A 20,595-nucleotide genomic window follows, 5' to 3' on the forward strand; every position below is an offset into this window, starting at 1 on the left:
TTTTAAAAAAATCATTGATTTTTATCCACCCTGTTGCCCCCACAATCCGGGTCCTCATTTTACCTACCTCAAAAGGATGGAAGGCTGAGTCATCCTTGAGCCTGGTGAGATTTGAACTTGCAGTAATTGCAGGCAGCTGGTGTTACTTAACAGTGCTTTAGTCTGCTGCGCCACCAAGGCTCTTATTGGGGAAGGCCGAGTTCTAAATGTCAAATGTAAATCTAAACGGAAAAATCCAATCCTGGGCAACTAAACATGCTTATAAAAGAACAAATGCAAGTGCCTTCGTTTTAAATTTATTGCATAGATGTTAGTAAACTGCTAATAATGCTAATAAAAGAAGCGGGCATTAATCTTGTGATGACTCACAAGGCTTATATAATTCTAAGAAGATGATGTTGTTTTCCATCAAGAATCTGCTTGTAAAGGAAAGGGGACAGATCAGTTCCTTTGTAACTCAGCTGTCCTAAAAAAGACGACAAACAGTTCATGTAATGTTAATTTGTATGTCGCTTAGAGTCATAGTTGAATTGGGCAGAAATTTAAATTATAAATAAATAATTTTCTTTGTACTTTATTAATTTCTAAGTGCTTAATTCTGTTAGTGCCTGATGTCTCAAGAAGTTATCATTCCCAGTGGATGAGTAATCTGATGGAATTGACAGCTATAATGCATTTAATGAAATAAATAAATTGCATAATGTGCGGATTTTAATAAAGTAACATGTATGGGAAACTGGAATCATGCCAGATTATGTTTTTCTTATTTGCATAGTAGCGTTTTAGACATCATCTTCACTTTCGTCTCATGTGAGTTTCCAAATGTTTGTCATTTGCCTATAATTCCCACTCTTAAATGTTAGGACCACTTGCCGAACAGTACACTGTATACCCTAATCCGGATGCTATATAGTCATTCTTTTTTTGCTGCTTTTATGCTACAAGAAATGCTTCTTCTCAGTGTCATTCCTGAATATGTTGGACAGGCACCAAAGAGATCTAGTCTTCTGTCAGCCATGAAAGCTCATTGAGTGACATTGGCCAGTCAGTCTTTCTTAGCCCAACCCACCTCACAAGGTTGTGGGGGAAAATTGAGTGTTCTGTGATCATTTTCTCTCCTGAACGGAGAAATAACAAACAACCCAAGTGCTTTTGTAGTTCTTATATAAAAATATATGTGTAAAAAAGCCCGAATCAAAGACAATATACCAGCTCTGATTTGTTAAAGAACATGTTTAATTCTATATTTGAAACTTTCTTAAACCAAGGTACCATTGTGACTATGGTATGTATCTCCATCTATTCACTTTTGAGGTGAGAATGTTATGTAAAACAGAAAAAAAAGTAGTGAGAAAGACACATACAAGGCAAAAGAAAATCTAATGAAATGTAGTTACACCACTGCCATTTGCTATGTTGTTGTTGTTAGTTGCAAAGTCATGTCCAACCCATCGGGAGTTGCAACCCCATGGACAACGTTCCTCCAGGCTTTTCTGTCCTGTACCATCCTCTGGAGTCCATTTAAGCTCACGCCTACTGCTTCAGTGACTCCATCCAGCCACCCCATTCTCTGTCGTCTCCTTCTTCTTTTGCCCTCAATCTTTCCTAGCATTAGTCTCTTCTCCAGTGAGTCCTTCCTTCTCATTCATTCATTCATTCATTCATTCATTCATTCATCATTCATCAAAATAGCCATTTGCTATATACAGGTGAAACTCGAAAAATTAGAATATCATGCAAAAGGTCATTTATTTCAGTAATGCAACTTAAAAGGTGAAACTAATATATGAGATAGACTCATTACATACAAAGCGAGATAGTTCAAGCCTTGATTTGTCATACTTTTGATGATTATGGCTTACAGCTCATGAAAACCCCAAATTCACAATCTCAGAAAATTGGAATATTGTGAAAAGGTTCAATATTCTAGGCTCAAAGTGTCCCACTCTAATCAGCTAATTAAGCCATAACACCTGCAAAGGGTTCCTGAGCCTTTAAATGGTCTCTCAGTCTGGTTCGGTAGGAATCACAATCATGGGAAAGACTGCTGACCTGACAGTTGTGCAGAAAACCATCATTGACACCCTCCATAAGGAGGGAAAGCCTCAAAAGGTCATTGCAAAAGAAGTTGGATGTTCCCAAAGTGCTGTATCAAAGCACATTAATAGAAAGTTATGTGGAAGGGAAAAGTGTAGAAGAAAAAGGTGCACAAGCAGCAGGGATGACCGCAGCCTGGAAAGGATTATCAGGAAAAGGCCATTCAAAAGTGTTGGGGACTTTCACAAGGAGTGGACTGAGGCTGGAGTCAGTGCATCAAGAGCCACCACACACAGACGGATCCTGGACATGGGCTTCAAATGTATTCCTCTTGTCAAGCCGCTCCTGAACAACAAATAACGTCAGAAGCGTCTTACCTGGGCTAAAGAAAAAAAGAACTGGTCTGTTGCTCAGTGGTCCAAAGTCCTCTTTTCTGATGAGAGCAACTTTTGCATCTCATTTGGAAACCAAGGACCCAGAGTCTGGAGGAAGAATGGAGAGGCACACACTGCAAGATGCTTGAAGTCCAGTGTGAAGTTTCCACAGTCTGTGTTGATTTGGGGAGCCATGTCATCTGCTGGTATTGGTCCACTGTGCTTCATTAAGTCCAGGGTCAACGCAGCCGTCTACTAGGAGATTTTGGAGCGCTTCATGCTTCTTTCTGCAGACGAGCTTTATGGGGATGCTGACTTCATTTTCCAGCAGGACTTGGCACCTGCCCACACTGCCAAAAGTACTAAAACCTGGTTCAATGACCATGGGATTACTGTGCTTGATTGGCCAGCAAACTCGCCTGACCTGAACCCCATAGAGAATCTATGGGGCATTGCCAAGAGAAAGATGAGAGACATGAGACCAAACAATGCAGAAGAGCTGAAGGCCGCTATTGAAGCATCCTGGTCTTCCATAACACCTCAGCAGTGCCACAGGCTGATAGCATCCATGCCATGCCGCATTGAGGCAGTAATTGATGCAAAAGGGGCCCAAACCAAGTACTGAGTACATATGCATGCTTATACTTTTTAGAGGTCCAATATTGTTCTATGTACAATCCTTGTTTTATTGATTTCATGTAATATTCTAATTTTCTGAAATTGTGAATTTGGGGTTTTCATGAGCTGTAAGCCAAATCAAGGCTTGAACCATCTCGCTTTGCATGTAATGAGTCTATCTCATATATTAGTTTCACCTTTTAAGTTGCATTACTGAAATAAATGACCTTTTGCACAATATTCTAATTTTTCGAGTTTCACCTGTATATCTTCATACCTATCTTTGCAAACTCTTAGAGATTGTTGACTCTTCAGCACCTCATGACCTATTGACTCAAAGAGGGAAAGAACACATAGAAAGACAGTGAAGGATGACATGTTTGTCTTCTTTTTGTTCATCATTCTGCCTAAGAGACAGCTAATCTGAAGGGCCTTTTTCTTCACATGTATAGAGCCCATATTTATGACTCCTGGTATCTCACTCGGTGTTAAATTTTGACTCTTTGTATACTGTATTTGCTGTACATAAACCACCTTTCTGTTATAGTTATAACAATTGTCTCACTAAATGATTGCTCAGGTAATATTCCCCCTCTTAGGAATGCCTGCAGATGTCCGCAGCATGTTTCAAACTCAGGTAGAGCTAAGGACTCCAGCAACTGAATTAAGTTGCAAAGAGGTTCAGGAAAGAGTGGGTCCCAGGAACAGCTGAAGGAAAGATTAGAAATCAAAGTAGGCAGAAAATGATTCAAAAAAAGCTTTGGCTTGTACAGAAGCTGGAAGTACCAAAATTCTCCCTCTAGTCCTGTGATGGCGAACCTACGGCACGCGTGCCAGAGATGGCACACAGTGCCCTCTCTGCGGGCACATAAACTCGCCCCAGTTCAGGTCTGCCGCACATGCACGGGTGCCTCCTGCCAGCCAGCTGGTCTTTGGGTCTCTGCTGCACATGCGTGGGGGGGGCATGCACACATGTGCAGGGGTGGGGCGTGTGCAGGGAGTGCACACGCATGCATGGGGCAGTGCACATGTGACGGCGCATATGCATGGGGTGGGGCACATGCATGGGGGCCGTGCACGCATGGCATTTTGGGGGTTCGGACGTGCACGCGCACATTCACACACTCATGCATGAACTTTGGGCACTCAGTCCAGAAAAGGTTAGCCATCACTGCTCTAGTCTTTCAAACCAAAAACACTCTGGAGAAGAAGAAAGCAAATAAGGGAGGAATAGTATAAACAGTATAAGCAACACAGCAGTTGGGACAATTCTGTTGCTGTGCGTTTAAGAAATTTAGATTTAGATCATGTCCAGGAGAACCTTTTCACACTTCAGCCTCTAAAGTGTATATTTTCAGAAAGCTATGCAGTAAGTATATGTGTGTTGGGGAAAGCTGAGTTCTAAATGTCAAATGTAAATTTAAATGTGAAATCCAAGTCAGCCTGCGCAACTAAACATGCTTATACAAGAACTAATGCAAGTGCCTTCATTTTAAATTTATTGCTTAGATGTTAGTAAACTTCTAATAATAGAAATAAAAAAAGTAGGCATAAATCACAAGGCTTCATATAATTGTAAAAAGATGATGTTGTTTTCCATCAAGAATCTGCTTGTAAAGGAAAGGAAAGGGGACGGCATGGGTCCTTTGTAATTCAGCTGTCCTAAAAAAGGGTGACAAAAAGTTCAGGTATGTTAATTTGTATGCTGCTAAGAGTCATTGTTGAATTTGGGCAGAAATTTAAATTATAAAGAAAAACAATTTTCCTTGCACTTTATTAATTTCTAAGTGCTTAATTCTGCAGTACCTGCTGTCTTAAGAATCGACAGTGTAATCGATGAGTAATCTGCTGGAATTGGCAGCTATAATGCATTTAATGAAATAAATTGCAAAATGTGTGGATTTTAATAAAGTAACATGTATGGGAAACTGGAACATGTATGAAAAACAGATTATGTTTTTCTTACTTGCATAGTAGCATTTTAGACAACATCCCTTTCACTTTCTTCCAAATGTTTGCCATCTGCCTATAATTCCCACTCCTAAAAGTTAGAATCACTTGCAGAATAGTATACTGTATGCCCTAATCTGGATTTTATATATTGATTCTTTTTTATATATATTTTATTTTCTGTTCTTGATTACCTTGACTAAAATATGTGCCAGTTATCCATTGTTAATTTTTCATTTACCTGATTTCCCCCCCAGCCACCCCCAAACAAAGTCTCTGGTGATCTCCATTTTCTCCATTAGTTATTTACAGTGTAATTAGACAGAGTAGACAACTACAATTTTCCACCCTGTTTCCTTATTGCTGGCCTTTCTCCTCCCAGAGCATGATTCACCTAGCCAAATCATATGCTTTGTCATCTATGATGAAATAGTTGGCAGCAGCAAGCAGAGAGATAAGAAAGAGAATCCAGACAATACATTGCTACACCAGCAAGTTTTTCTAATGCCATAGAACTTTTTAGAACTTCTATTTTTTTTTCTCCTTCCTGGCATTTTCCAGCAAGTGCAGGGTGTTTTTTTTTTTCCTCCAATGGAGTGTTGATCCATTGGGTACAACAAGATTTGACTAACCAGCTTGTCACCCGAGCCTGATGTCATGGGCTGAGAGAGAGGGATCGGCCCAACTCTGCCTAAGATGGATCTAGAATTTACGGTGACTTGGTTTCTAGCCTGGTGCCTTAAGTTCCACACCAAATTAAACGTCTTTTCCTCATAGAATTTCTAATGCCATAGAGCAGGGGTCTCCAACCTTGGCAACTTTAAGACTTGTGGACTTCAACTCCCAGAATTCCTCAGCCAGCTTTGCAAAGCTGGCTGAGGAATTCTGGGAGTTGAAATCTACAAGTCTTAAAGTTGCCAAGGTTGGAGACCCCTGCCATAGAGCATTGCTACACCGGCAATTTTTCTAATGTTACAGTTCCACTAAGGACCATCTATGAAAAAAGGTTTCATGCAGGGATTTGGGAGTTTTCAGTGTTTCCGAATATGCTCATTAAAATCCCCAAGAACTGTGCTGGCTTCCAGCGGGTTTCTGAGTACAATTAAAAGATGTCATCATCACTTATATAGCTCTACATCATGGGCCAAGGTCATGTTATTTGCACGACAATCAGGCTCCATCTTTCTTTCTTCTACTTAGTTCTTGTCTTTATTTGACTGGAAAGTGGAATGATTTTTAGATCTTGGGCATGTGTTATATTATCGGGGTGTTATTTTTGTAAACTGTTTTTTAATCACTTTGAATCACTATGGCGATGTGAACAGCATATCACTTATTTAATAAATAAATAAGCCATTTCAAAACTGTGTCAAATGGTGAATAGTTCAATTGATAGCTAATAAAATGTACAATGATAATAACAGGTAGTATAAGAAATATAAAAGTAATTTGCTTTTAGTGTAATAGATGCACACTTAAAAATGGTTTGCAATATTAAGTCAATAAAATATGTTTTGTAATTACTGTTCAGGTTTATGTATTGACTGTTACAGTTTCTTATGACTAACAAAAGTAAACAAAGTGAAATGTAGGAAGAGATATTTTAAAAAGACCAAGTGAAAGGAAATCTAAGGGAATTCATCATTAAAATAGACTTGGAGCCAATGTGTATTTAACACATCTTAAGCAGAAGCCTAGCAAAGAGTACAGGCTCTGTCTTGAATAACTACCTACTTAAAAATACATTGCAATGGTGCATGAAAAGCTAATCAACTTCTTCTGTTACCTGTTTTCAGCCATTATTCTAAAAATAATGAGCATCTCAATCTCTCCCTCCTCCTTAATGATGAACATGGTGACATGTAACTGTTCCTGGGCCCATTGTTTAACAACAATGCAATTAATGGAACACGCGTTCTGGTCCTTGGAAAGATCAACTTAAAGTGGATATTAAAATGTGTCTCACCAGTGGTGGGTTGCTCCCGGTTCTGTCCGGTTCTTTAGAACCGGTAGTAAAAGGGGCGGAAGGCTCTGCCCACCCGCCCGAACGTCATAATTGATGATCTGCGCATGTGCAGAAGCGCGAGAGCTAAGCGAGCACACGCACACACTCCCTTTGCAAACCGGTAGTAAAGGTAAGTAGAACCCACCCCTGGTCTCAACCTATGTCCAACTAGCATGGTTAAATAGCATTTTAATTTTTTTATTCAGAGTTTCTTCTTTAAAATAAGAAACTAAAGTAATTTCTACTGGTTAATATCCAAGGTAGTGTGGACTATCAGCAAACTTAGGAAATAATTTTTAAATCATAAACAGTACAAACCTCAGGCCATATGGTTAAGCAGGTTCGTAAGACTTACAAGACAGTCTGCTTGAGCTAAACTTTACACACACACACACACAATGTGTGTGTGTGTGGATGGATGGACAGAGAGAGAGAGAGAGACTATAGATATATAGAGAGTGAGGAGGGAAAGAGAGAGAGAGAGATAGAATACGGAAAATCATTTGCAGTCTTTTATTTGGATAGTTTTTATACCAATGTGTCTCTATGTCTCACCTATGATGACTTTTCTGGGATGTGTTGTGATTTCCTTGTTAAAAAACCAAAACCAAATGCAAATAAATAGTATGGTAGGTATTATCTGAACAGTTTAACATTGCATAAATTACTTCAATTGGAACTTCATGTGAATTCATGTTGCAGTTTACTCGTTCTAGTATAGTTAACCTAGGTCCTTTCCTAAATCTTAAATCTAAAGGATGAATAAAGCTTGTGGAAATTTAAAAAAAAATAAAAAACGTAAAATAAAACAATTACTTTTATAATAAAATGGTACCTTGATATTAGCTCCATTTCTCAGGTTTCCAGTTGTCCATTATTCTGGCATCCCAAATAGCTACATGTTTTGGCAAAAAAAAATGATTATGGAGATCAAAGATGTTTTGTTATGAATACTCCCTCTAAATCAGGGGTGTCAAACTCATGGCTGGCGGGCCGGATTCGTCATGTGCTAGCCTCGCCCCCACCCAGCATAGCGGAGGGGGGAAAGTCTCGATCGTCACGTGACAATGCCATGACGACACGAGTTTGACACCCCTGTTCTAGATTCACCATTTCAACTCAGCACATTCTGTCATGGAATTTTTGTTGATGACCAGTAATACTGGATAGGACTCCATTCATCAGCAGACCCTGGTTGCATTCGGGATCCAGAAAATTCTGCTACAGCTTGACCATGACTAACTGTTTCCTTAGCCCAATTCTTAATTGTCTGGCCTCATACAGCAGCATCCTGGTTTTTGAAATAAAAATAGTTAATCTATTTAAAACTCTTTTTATACAATTCTCCATTTTAACTGCTGGAGCATCATAGAAAAGTATAGTTTCTAAGATACATTTACTGATGCAACAAAACTAAATGCATTTTTCTTATATTCTTTAATTCCAGGTTGTGGAATGCTTACTCTCCTGTCATCTGTCATTGCTGCCATCAGTGGATTTTTGATGGGTTATGAGCTTGCAGTTATCTCTGGAGCTCTTCTTCAGCTAACTAGCATCCTAACACTTTCATGCCGAGAACAAGAAATAATTGTAAGCACAATTCTTGTAGGTGCCTTGTTAGCTTCAGTAACTGGTGGAATCCTGATAGACAAATATGGGAGGCGATTTACCATTATGTTGTCGTCTGCTTTACTAGTTGTGGGCAGTCTGATTCTGATCATTTTTGCCTCCTATGGACTACTTATAGTAGGGCGGATTGTGATAGGGGTTTCTGTTTCCCTTTCTTCAACTGCAACATGTGTGTATATCGCAGAGATTGCCCCGCAGCACAGAAGAGGTTTGCTTGTGTCTTTAAATGAACTCATGATTGTTACGGGCATTCTCTTTGCCTACATTTCAAATTATGCCTTTGCTAATGTTTCTCACGGCTGGAAGTACATGTTCGGCCTTGTTATTCCACTGGGGGTTTTACAGATAGTTGCTTTATATTTTCTTCTGCCCAGTCCTCGTTTTCTGGTTATGAAAGGTTTCGATGAAGCTGCTAGTAAAGTACTTGGAAAACTCAGGGCGACTTCGGACACTACCGAAGAACTCACCATGATCAAATCTTCCTTGAAAGATGAACACCAATATCATTTTCTGGATCTGTTCCATTCCAAAGACAACATGAGAACACGGCTGCTGATAGGGATCACTCTCGTTTTTTTTGTACAAGTAACTGGACAACCCAATATCTTGTTTTACACATCCACTGTTTTGAAATCAGTTGGATTTCAGAGCAATGCAGCAGCTACTTTGGCTTCAACTGGGGTTGGAGTGGTTAAAGTGATCAGTACGATACCAGCTATTTTTTTTGTGGACCACTTAGGAAGCAAGACATTTCTCTGTATTGGTTCATCCCTCATGTCGGTGTCGTTGATCACCTTAGGATTAGTGATGCAAAATATACATGTGAATGTCACCGCTGTCTGTAAAAATCAGTCTTTGGAAGAGATTCTGTTTCAGGGAGCAGGAACAGTGACCTTCACCAATGAAACTTTTAAGGAACGTTTTGCTGGCACGACTTTACCTGTTAAAAGTTCCTCCCGGTGGAAGGATGAAATTGCTGGCCCCGAGTATCAGAACGGAACAACATTGGTGGGAGACAAAACATTTGTCAGAATGCAAACAGAATCCCAGGTTGCAGTTGAATCGGCCAAGGTGCAACCCTTTCTGAAATGGCTATCTTTGGCTAGCTTGCTAGTTTATGTTGCAGCTTTCTCCATAGGACTTGGACCAAGTAAGTATTACTTATATTGCTTTCCCTCCTATTTTGGTGTAGTGTTAAGATGCTTGGATTGAAGTCACTGAATAGGAAAGTTTTACAACAAAAATTGTAAAGCAAAAGCTTTGCTGATGTGCCAAGACACTATGATATGTCTAGGACAGTGGTTCTCAACCTGTGATGCACAGACCGTCCCGGGGGTGGGAGGCACAGTGTCACAGGGGGTATGCAACAGTTTGAAGAAATTTCATGATTTAAGTCTTGAGTTAAATCTTGGTGGTTCGTGGCCACAAAAGGTATTTAAAGGGGGTCTGTGGTGAACAAACGATTGAGAACCACCGTTGCAGGAAATAGATTTGCTTGCAAGCAGTTGGATTCCCCAGATCAATGTTTCCCAGCCTTACTGGCTAAGGAATACTGGGAGATGAAGTCACACCTCTTAGAGTTGTCAGGTTGGGAAACACTGACCCAGGTGAAAGATAAATGTAATTGCTGACTGTATCACACCTTGTTTGGCCCTCAGAAGCTTCTTCTGCTACAGTGTCTGTTTCATTAGTAAACAATACATTTAGGTTGGAGAATACATTTTATAGTTTAAGAATATGTTTTGGCTGGTTACCGTAGATTAATTTAAAGAATGGTTGCCATTATGAACATGGCCAGTCACAAAACATCAATTTATTTGAAAACAAGCTAGTGATATCATATCCCATTATTTCCTCTAGCTCCTGGAACATGTGCTTAACCTCTGTGTACCATTGCTTTTTCCCAGATTAAGGGGATAAGCTTCTAATCAAAGATTGGATTGCAGCCATTTACCTTTTATTGGCCTAGGGATGGGCTATGTTGTGCCAAAGGCATTTTGAAAAAAAAGGCATTAAATGAATGTCTTAAATAATGCTGTGCTTTATATAGCATTATTATATTTTTTATTTAAAACATCTTGACCAAAATAAATAGAATTTAGATAGGGCAGGGAACTTGGCTGACTTCAAGGAAGATTTCCTCAGGAATATTAATACTCCAGGGCATGTTGCTATCTCCTAATCAAATCTACACCTCCTACCTTTGCATCACTGTGGACACAAGGTGAAATGGTACCGGTGGCTGGTGCACATATCATAGTCAGCCATTATGTGATCTACTTGAAAATAATGCGACATTAAGATATTTTGGATTGTAGTTAATGGTTTATGACTCAGGGTTATGTGTGAAGCAAAGTAGACTCTTAAAAAGACATTGATTGGTTTGTAATAGAAAGCTCTTTTTGCCTTGTAAAAACCATGATAAACAAATGGGCGGCTGACCAGTTTTGTTCTTGTTCGTGTTACATAGAAAGTAAATGGAATAAGAGGGTTTTTAAAATCGGTTTTGCATTCTTAAATGTAATTAAATTAAATCCAGCAGCTCCTTTCTGCTTTCTATTTTAGGTTAGATTGTTCTAAATTATTAGCAGCTAACGAATGCATACATCAATACTGTCAAAAATGAAGAATTTCTTTGTTTGTAATTGTTAGTAATTTTTTGGCCTCTGTGACTCAGATTTCCTAAAATCCTAAGAAACCTTTTGGTTCATTATCTTTGGATTCCATTGTAGAATTTCAGAGCATCAGGTGGAATGAAAACCTAAAATGTCTGTCTGTTCTTTCTTCAGAGCCTTTAGTAGATTAGATGTAATGAATAGAATGGTAGCTTAAATATCCAACATTGATTAAACTCTTCCTTTCACTTTTTAAATAAATTCTACTTTGAGAAATGCCTGAATTACAATTATCAATGTGAAAGATCCGTCTGCAAGGAAGGCTGCTGAAAACCAAACAAGAACAGGCTTGGCCTGTTCTGAATAATAGATGTGAAAAAATGTACTAACACAAACTTTGCTGCTTTAGTATGTTGTGTTGGTAGGATTACCGTATTTTTCTGACTATAAGATGCTCCAAAGTATAAGACGCACCTAGCTTTTGGGGAGGAAAACAAAGGGGAAAAAATCTGCCTCTGCCTCCCAGCAATTTACCTCCTTGCAGCAAACAGCAAACAGCCTGGTCAGCTTTAGCACAACTTGATTTAGCACAAGCAGCTGACTGGCGGCTGGATCAGCCTCCTGGAATACTGCCTATCACCTGTTCCAGGCTTCAGGGATCACCATCGCCCGTCACTCCCATCACAGCCCATTGCTGCTGCCACCTATCACCGCCTTCGCATGCCCCATTTTCAGCTTCTGCTTGTCCTGTTTTTGGCCTTGTGCGTCCCGTTTTCAGCCTTGCACGCCAAAAATGAGATGCGCAAATGCCAAAAATGGGGCACACGAAGGCTGAAAATGGGATGTGTGGAGGCCAAAAACAGGACGAGTGAAGGTGGCAATAGGTGGTAGTAGCGATGGGCAGTGACAGGAGTGATGGGCAGTGGCGATCCCTGCAGCCTGGAACAGCTGATAGGCAATGTTCCAGGAGGCCGATCCAGCTGCCAATCAGCTGCTTGTGCTAAATCAGGCTGTGCTGAAGCTGACAGGCTGTTTGCTATTTGCTGCAAGGAGGTAAATTGCTGGGAGGCAGAGACCAAAGGGTAGGGGGCGGCGTGTGGGCGGGGCTTCAGCAACATTCACTGTATAAGACGCACAGACATTTCCACCCACTTTTTTTGGGGGGTGGGAAGTGTGTCTTACACACTGAAAAATATGGTACTTGCTTCAAATGCTCAGTGACAATGAATCAAAGCCACAGACAGGGTGGGGCATTGTTATATTCTGCTTTTTTTTAATTAATATTGCCTCATTCCAAACTAAAGTCGTACTTGAATTTCTAGAGACCTGGACTGTGTTTGAGGCTACCGTATAGGGCCTCATGCCCCCTCTTTCTGCACAAGAACTTTTCCCCAGAACAGAACAAGGATAGAAGCCTCAAAAGTGATGGAACAGTATGGGAGCAAGAGCAAGTGAACTGATCTTGCTGCCTTCTTAAGATTGAGATCTTTATTTGGAAATTATCTATGTGTCAAGGTTCTGACTAATGAACCCAAGCAAATCAGAACTCTGAGACTTGGCTTCTTCTCAAAGGTCCTGTTTATTGAGTACATCATATCAACACAGCTTCAATGGAAAACCAATTATAAATCTTTCCCGTGGCTTTAGTATAATTAAACTAGGAAATAACCCCATCCCCAGGTGTCAGGTCACCTTGGCCAATTGAGTTAATTGGTGGCCTCTTCAGGGACTCCTTCCCCAACCTTATCTGCTGCCAGTGGAGATGACCTTGGTTCTCATGAGAAAGCTCTTCGTTGTGTCTAGTAATGCTTTCCAATCTCCTTCCCCCTCTGTGTGGCAACTGAGGAACAGAAAGATGGCTGCAGCCAGGTTTGGCTCGAAGTTGACACTATGCCATTTAGCAGCTTAACTTAAAGGTAGCTAATTTTGAGATGTTACTGTTCCTCAGTTAAGGAAAATTAGATAATAATGATTTCTACAACATCTGGAAGACAACTTGAACACCATTGGCACTGACAAAATCACCATCATTTGCAGAAGGCAGCTTTACTTGGAACAGCTTGTGTCCTAATTTTAATATTAATAAACAGCAACATCTACCTATCCTGGTCCTTGAGAAGGACTTGATAGGTGGAAGAAAATACCAAATCTAGTCTAAATACCTTGCTGACTATCTGACTAAGCATAATTTATTCAATTTGTTATATCTATTTCATCTGAGTGACTCTGGGTGACTCAAAACAGGTAAAAACAGTGGAAATGGGGAGGAGGATAGTCATTAATTTATTTTATTTTATTTTATTTTTTATTTTATTTTAAATTTATATACCGCCCTTCTCCCTGAGGACTCAGGGCGGTGTACAGCCAGAATTAAAAAAACATGGAATACAAATATTAAAAACAATTAAAATATATATAAATTTGGCCCAAAATTAAAAATACAAACCAATTAAAACATTTAAAATTTCTTCTTAAGCCAGCCCGGCTTGCTGGAAAAAGTGGGTTTTAAGGGCACGGCGGAAGGCGCTAAGGTCTTGGATTCTCCTTATCTCTGGGGGCAACTGATTCCAGAGGAATCTGGGGGTCACCAGCCTGCATTGATTAGCTGATGGCACCCTGAGGAGGCCCTCTCTGTGGGAGCGCATGGGACGATGGCGGCAGGCGATCTCGGAGATAGCTAGGCCCTATGCCATGGAGCGCTTTAAAGGTGATAACCAACACCTTGAAGCGCACCCGGAAGACCACCGGGAGCCAGTGCAGCTCGCGCAGGAGCGGTGTTACATGGGAGCGCCATGTTGCTCCCATCACTACCCGCGCTGCTGCATTCTGGACCAGCTGGAGCCTCCGGGTGCTCTTCAAGGGGAGCCCCATGTAGAGAGCGTTGCAGTAGTCAAGGCGAGAGGTGACGAGGGCGTGAGTGACTGTGCACAAGGAATCCCGATCAAGAAAGGGCCGCAATTGGCGAATCAGGCGAACCTGATAAAAGGTCCCCCTGGTAACAGCCGTCAGATGTTCCTCCAAAGACAGCTGCCTATCCAGGAGGACTCCCAGATTGCGAGCCCTTTCAGTGGGGGCCAAAGACTCGCCCCCACTAGTCAGTGACGGAGTCAACTGACTATATCGGGATGCCGGGAGCCACAGCCACTCAGTCTTGGAAGGGTTGAGCTTGAGCCTGTTCCTCCCCATCCAGATCCGCACAGCCTCCAGGCACTGGGACATCACTTCAAGGGCATCGTTGGGGTGGCCTGGGGTGGAGATGTACAGCTGGGTGTCATCAGCGTACTGGTGGTATCTCACCCCAAAGCCACGGATGATCTCGCCCAGCGGCTTTACTTTAATTTAGATTGCAACTAAGCAATCAAGCATTATGATGGCAGTGTTTAACATCTAAAATCAAATCAAATGGGTGTCCCAGATACATGTTTAGAAAAGAATCATTGTACCTGATCAGCAAATATAACTAATTCAGTTAAGTCAATGGAGACGATAAATCAGAAGGCTTTCATTTGGTCTCCATGCCTACTTGGGAAGTCCTTCAAGGATATTGAGTAGCATCTTTTATATAAGTCACCTTATATAAGGTGTTTATGTGTTTCAAGACACATAAAGGAGAAAGTCAGGTTGTTGTTTAAGACCTGGAACAAAAAAAACATTGTTTACCATATGGAGACTATAAGCTGCTTTATTTTCATATTTTAATCACAGTATCCAAATAGTTCGTGCTTGAATGGAATGCTGTTTTTTTTTAATGGATCATTTATGTGACTTTTTTAAAAAGTACCTCCTTTTAAAATAAACGTTCCAATTTTATTATCTGTGGGTCTCTTCCTTCTGCGGCTTCTAGAACCTCTGCTATAGTTGAGAATCTGAAATTTAATGGGACTATGAAGTATAAGATCAGGGTAGAAGAATGTGAAACCTGACTAGCTAAACTGATTTTGTTTTTTGATTTCAGTGTCTTGGTTGGTGTTAAGTGAAATATTTCCTGGAGGGATCAGAGGAAGAGCAATTGCTTTCACATCAAGCGTCAATTGGGGGGTTAATCTCCTTATCTCATCAACATTTTTGACTGTAACAAGTAAGTCTGCTGTGGCTGGGGAATTACATAATCAGCCTTTCTCTCCTCTTGGTGTAATCCTTTAAAAATAAGATGAATTGATGCATATTTGAGCAGAATTCCAAGAATCTGGGAAAGTCCAAACATTTGTGGATGCTTCATTGCTGGAGGTTTTCAACGAAGTGTGGACAACCATTTGTCTGAGATAGTATGAGGATTCCTAGTCTAGGCAGGGAGTTGGACTAGAGGACTTCTGTAGACAGAAGGATATTTTTAGTATTATATGACAAAATCACTCTTAGAATGAAAGTAAAGTAAAAGAGAGAAAATAGTCATTACCCATTATGTCCAAGGAAATGGACAATCAAGTAGTATTTTTAAATATTTCATAATATCCTTTCTGGTATCTGCTATAAGGTTTTGTTTTGTAAGCTAATAATTTCTATACGTTGAAGATAAAACATCTAGAATGTTTGTTGAATATTTTTCAATGTTGAATTGGTTTTGTCGTTGCTGTTTTCCTGTGTACTAAGATTTATATGTTATAGCAAATCTTGGGTAGCCTCAAATTGTTTGTCTATGAATTATCTGAAGTATATAAAGTATACTAAAGTATCTGAGTCAAACCATTTTTATTCTTTTTAGACCTACTTGGCTTACCCTGGATATGTTTCATTTATGCCCTGATGAGCCTAGCATCATTAGCTTTTGTCATTATCTGCATACCAGAGACAAAAGGATATTCTTTAGAGCAAATATCCATGGAACTGGCAAAACAGTAAGTACAAAGCAATATGCACATATATTGTACTTCTTTATATACAAGTGTATTACAGGTAGTCCTCGATTTACGATCACAACTGACCCCAAAATTTCATTTGTTAAGTGACTTTGCCCCATTTTACGACCTTTCTTGCCACAGTTGTTAAGTGAATCACTGTAGTTGTTAAATTAGTCAAACTGTTGCTAAGTGAATCTAGGTTCCCCATTGACTTTGCTTCTCAGAAGGACGCAAAAGGAGATCACATGACCCCTCCCCCCAGGACACGGCAACCGTCATAAATAGGAATTACTAATTGCCAAGCATCTGAATTTTGATCACATGACCATAGGAATGCTACAAGGGTCATAACTGTGAAAACTGGCCATAAGTCACTTTTCAGTGCTGCTATAACTTTGAACGGTCACTAAACAAATTGTTGTAAGCCGAAGGCTATCTGTAGTATAATTAATGATTTATTTGACTCCGGGGAAAAAGTCACCACACAGCTCTGGATTTATAACACTTAAAGTTACAGATGGTGATTGTTGTAGGCTTGAACATGGCTACACTCATGGCTACACCATAGTTTTATGTTTTGATGATTCTCTGAAATAGGAGAACAGCTGATGTCTAGTGCAGTGGCCCCCAACATTTTGGGCACCAAGGGCCGGTTCCGTGAAGAGAGGTTTTTCCACAGACCAGAGTGGGCGTGGTTTCGTGTGCTGCCTGCATCCCACAGATAGGGTTGCGCTTGTTTGCACAGCCTGGTTTCTGGCATGCCATGGCCCGATGCCGATATACGGTCCAGGAGTTGGGGATCCCTGGTCTAGTGGACAAGTGGTGACATATTTTGCAGTAAATAGAAAATAATGTCAGACTATGAGTGAATAGAATTGCCAGCTACCCCCACAAGTTATGCAAGCATGCCGTCACTGCCCCGATTTCCAAACCGGGAAGTTCTCCATTGTGCCCATAGCTTTTCTGTCCACATTTGGCCTTTTAAAACAATGTGAAAGAAGGTGACATTCAAATAGGCCTCTTTGAAAGCCTCTCTTGAAACTGGACAAATGTCTTAATAGCAGTATTGTTGCAAAGATGATATTATTATTATTATTATTATTATTATTATTATTATTATTACTGCTATTTTTGATTGATTGTTTTTAGGTTTGTAGTTTTAACATTTATAGAAAGTTGGGTTGTGTAAGACACTCTTAATTTCTTTCAATAGGGCAAGTTATATTGTGGAGGCAACATAGTTGGCCTTCTGAGATAGCATAGGTCATTTTTGTTTGCGGGAAGTCTATTTCAATACTTTCAGAAAGCTTCTGTAGACATAATCTTCACTGCTTGAAAATTATGTGTACAGAAGCCTCAATTGGACGTCAGAAAAGACACTGTCGCAGAACAATATGATAGCTTTAATTTGAACTGGGAAGCTAGGGAAATAATAGCTGCAGTAGCCCTGCTTTAAGCAAGAAATGTAAGCACTGAACTTCAAGAATTTGATGCCCTTCATCAGCCTGTGTGCGCTGTGTCATGGCAATGTGTCCCTTGCAAAAACTTGAATACAAAGTCTTCAAGTGTTTAAAAGGGGTAGAGAGCAAACGGTTTTATGTTAGTCAAGCAAAACATGTGAATATGTATACTAAAATGTAGCTATTTTAGAATTTACTTGCATAGATAAAAATGACATTTTTAGATCTTCTATTTAAAATCTTAAACGTATCATGAAGTATTCTGTACAAAGATGGTGCTGACTATATATTTGGGAAATTGAAATACCCAATATCTAGAGGGTACCAGCTTGAGGAAAGCTGTTAGGTATACAGTATATCAGTATTCTTTTGAAAAAGAATTGTGTGCGATGCTTATCATGATATAAATATTCCATCTAATAACTTCTGAGCTGCTGACATAGCATGGGAAAGGACAAAAAGCAAAGCTAATCCCAACTGCTACCCAACATTTTTGGACCAATGCATACTTCTGGAATTTTGAAAGCTTATTTGCATTTCTACAAAATAGTTGGTCACACCAACCATGGCCCATATACCAGAAAGCAAGCAAAACTGTAGCCACCCATCATTTTATTTTCTAGGAATTCTTCTGAGAGTTCAGAAACATTAATGGAAATAAAAGTATTGCTGGAAATTGATTCCTGATGCTTCGGTCCATTCTAGTTCCTGTTGATTTTTTTTTTTTTTAATATAGAAGAGTCTTAAATAAAATCAGATAGGACAGAGAGTTTGATAATATGTAAAGGTACATTTTCCCATCCAAGTTGGAACCCAGGGTCTCAAGGCAAAGCTTCCCAAACTAACGGTTGCAAGTGGGCTGTGTGTGTGTGTCACACTCCCACTCTGGCTGGACCAGACCATGCATGGGATCTTAGTGCTGGGTTCCCCTTCTTTGACTTCATACCAGCAGCTCTTGCAAGATCCGAACCTGCTATTGACCACTACTCAAGGCAACTTGGCAGAGTCTTCATCACTCTCCTCTTCCATGGACAGAATGGGACAACTTACCACAGTCAGCTTGCTGCGGGCAATCCGCCATGTCTAACTTGCCACAGCCAACTCTCCATGGGACAACTTGCTGCGGGACAATTTAACAATTCTATTTAATTATTTTAAATAAATACAAAATAATTTTAATTTTTGTCATTCCCATTTCATTCTGTCCCTCCTTTTGCATCCCTTCTTTAATGATTCTGTTCCACCATTTCTTTGATATTAGTGTAACTCTTGCCCTGCAGCAAGTTGGCCATGGCGAGTTGTCCTGCAGTGAGCTGACCACGGCAAGTAGGCCATGGCATGTTAGCTGTGGGGAGTTTGCTGTGGCAAGGGCGAATTGTCATAGGCCCTTCAGGGATGACTTTTCCTGGATTTGATGCTGGATCCTGGTAGTGAATGTGCGCATTCACTCCAGGCAGCCTGGGCATTGGACCTCTTGCAGAAAACAGTTTTGCAATGGGGAGCCAGTTTGACATCCCCTAGGAAAAAGCTGCTTTGGAACAGAGGCAAGGTGAGACTGTAAAAGAGTGTCACACAAATTCATTAAGTATTTTAAGGGTCATAATACCCCAAGGGTTGAGGATCTGTGCGTTTAGGAGTAAATGCTGAACCTTATGTTAAAGATTGTGCTGAAAATGTTTCCTCTTTTTCAGAAAGCACGGCAAGAATCCTTTTTGTTGGATGGGCCAGCAGCAAGACCAACTGATTGGCTCAGCTATAGAACTTTCTAATAAAGGCGCCAATGAACAGTTCTTCTAGGCAGAAGCAGAGGCAGATGCTTGAGTCACTAAGACCAGAAGAGTTAGCTTTCGTAATGGACAAGATGGTAGAATTCATAGAAATCCTGCCGCTACATCTGAATGCTTTAGCGTCTTACTCTAAATTAGCTTTCTCTGATTTTTTATTTTAGAGGACTTTTTGGTCAGTGAATGTTATGAAATAATGAATTTGCACATTTTAAACACAGAGCTGTCAAACTAAGGATATTTCTATGGAAATAAATTAAAAAAAAAAAACCATGAACGTAATATAGCCAATTATACAAAGATGAGAAATTTGTGCAAACTTCTCTTTAAGAAGAGAGTAAAATATTTTAGTCATGCTCAGCAGACCTGTGCAACTGTACCCATCCTTTGTAGGCCTATTAGCCAAGCTCTTTAAAAGGAAAGACTGCCTATTGCTTCGTGCAAAGTCACAAACACACAAACGGCATCACAGGTAGCACTCCGGTTATGTCCACTTGTTCAGCAACCATTCAAAGTTATGACAGCACCGAACTTGTGACTCATCCTTGAAGTTGTGGCTGTTGCAGCATTTTTGTGGTCACGTGATCGTGATTTGGACCCTTGGCAACCGGCTTGCAATTAAATCAGTTGCAGTATCTTGCAGTCACATGATTTCCATTTGTAACTTTTTCTGCCTGCTTCCTACAAGGAAAGTCAATTGGGAAACTGGCAGGGAAAATCACAAATTGCTCCCATAGCCATGCTCTGTAGCACCTGCCCGTGGCACCTTCTTACCCTCCTGTGCCTCCCCGGGACACCCACCTGCCAATGCTCAATACTGTCTGCCCATGGTACCTATCCACCTGTAGCTCTCACCTGCCGGCCTGCTTGCCTCTCCTGTTCTCATGTTGTAATCATGTGAGATCCTTGTTTAATAACCTGTGTCATTCTGGGGTTAAGACAGCAGTTGGGACTGCGGGGATTGCCATTACTTAGCAATGCAGTCACATAACTTCACACTTTGACATTACTAGTGACAGAAATTCCAGTCCCATTGAGTTATCATAACCTGAGGACTACCTGCTTGGCAATCTATAACAGCTGCCTAAGAAAATCTACCCTAAGGTCATTAAATCTGGGCAAATGGCAAGATCTGGATATAGGAAGCTGTGGTTAAATTTGAATATAGTATTCAATTGTGGTTTAGAGTTCTAGTACTTGCACAAGCTTATCTGAAAACTTCCCTTTCTTCCTGGAGATGAAAAATCTCATTTGCGGTTTAAATTAAACATTTTCCTTTCTTTTT

General features: G+C 40.3%; 1 protein-coding gene across 1 annotated transcript in view; it reads left to right on the forward strand.

Moving 5' to 3' along the window:
- Window positions 1–20,595, forward strand: part of SLC2A12 (solute carrier family 2 member 12) — a 28,223-nt gene extending 7,628 nt beyond the window's left edge. The window contains exons 2-5 of the mRNA XM_070952452.1: window positions 8,432–9,763; window positions 15,184–15,306; window positions 15,931–16,063; window positions 19,218–20,595. Coding sequence (XP_070808553.1) covers window positions 8,432–9,763; window positions 15,184–15,306; window positions 15,931–16,063; window positions 19,218–19,323 — 1,694 coding nt within the window. The 3' untranslated portion in view covers window positions 19,324–20,595. The remainder of the gene's footprint in view (window positions 1–8,431; window positions 9,764–15,183; window positions 15,307–15,930; window positions 16,064–19,217) is intronic.

Source organism: Pituophis catenifer, unplaced genomic scaffold (genome assembly GCF_029215685.1).
Source record: "Pituophis catenifer annectens isolate HBS135680 unplaced genomic scaffold, rPitCat1.0.hap2 SCAF_1, whole genome shotgun sequence".
NCBI classification, from domain to species: Eukaryota; Metazoa; Chordata; class Lepidosauria; order Squamata; family Colubridae; genus Pituophis; species Pituophis catenifer.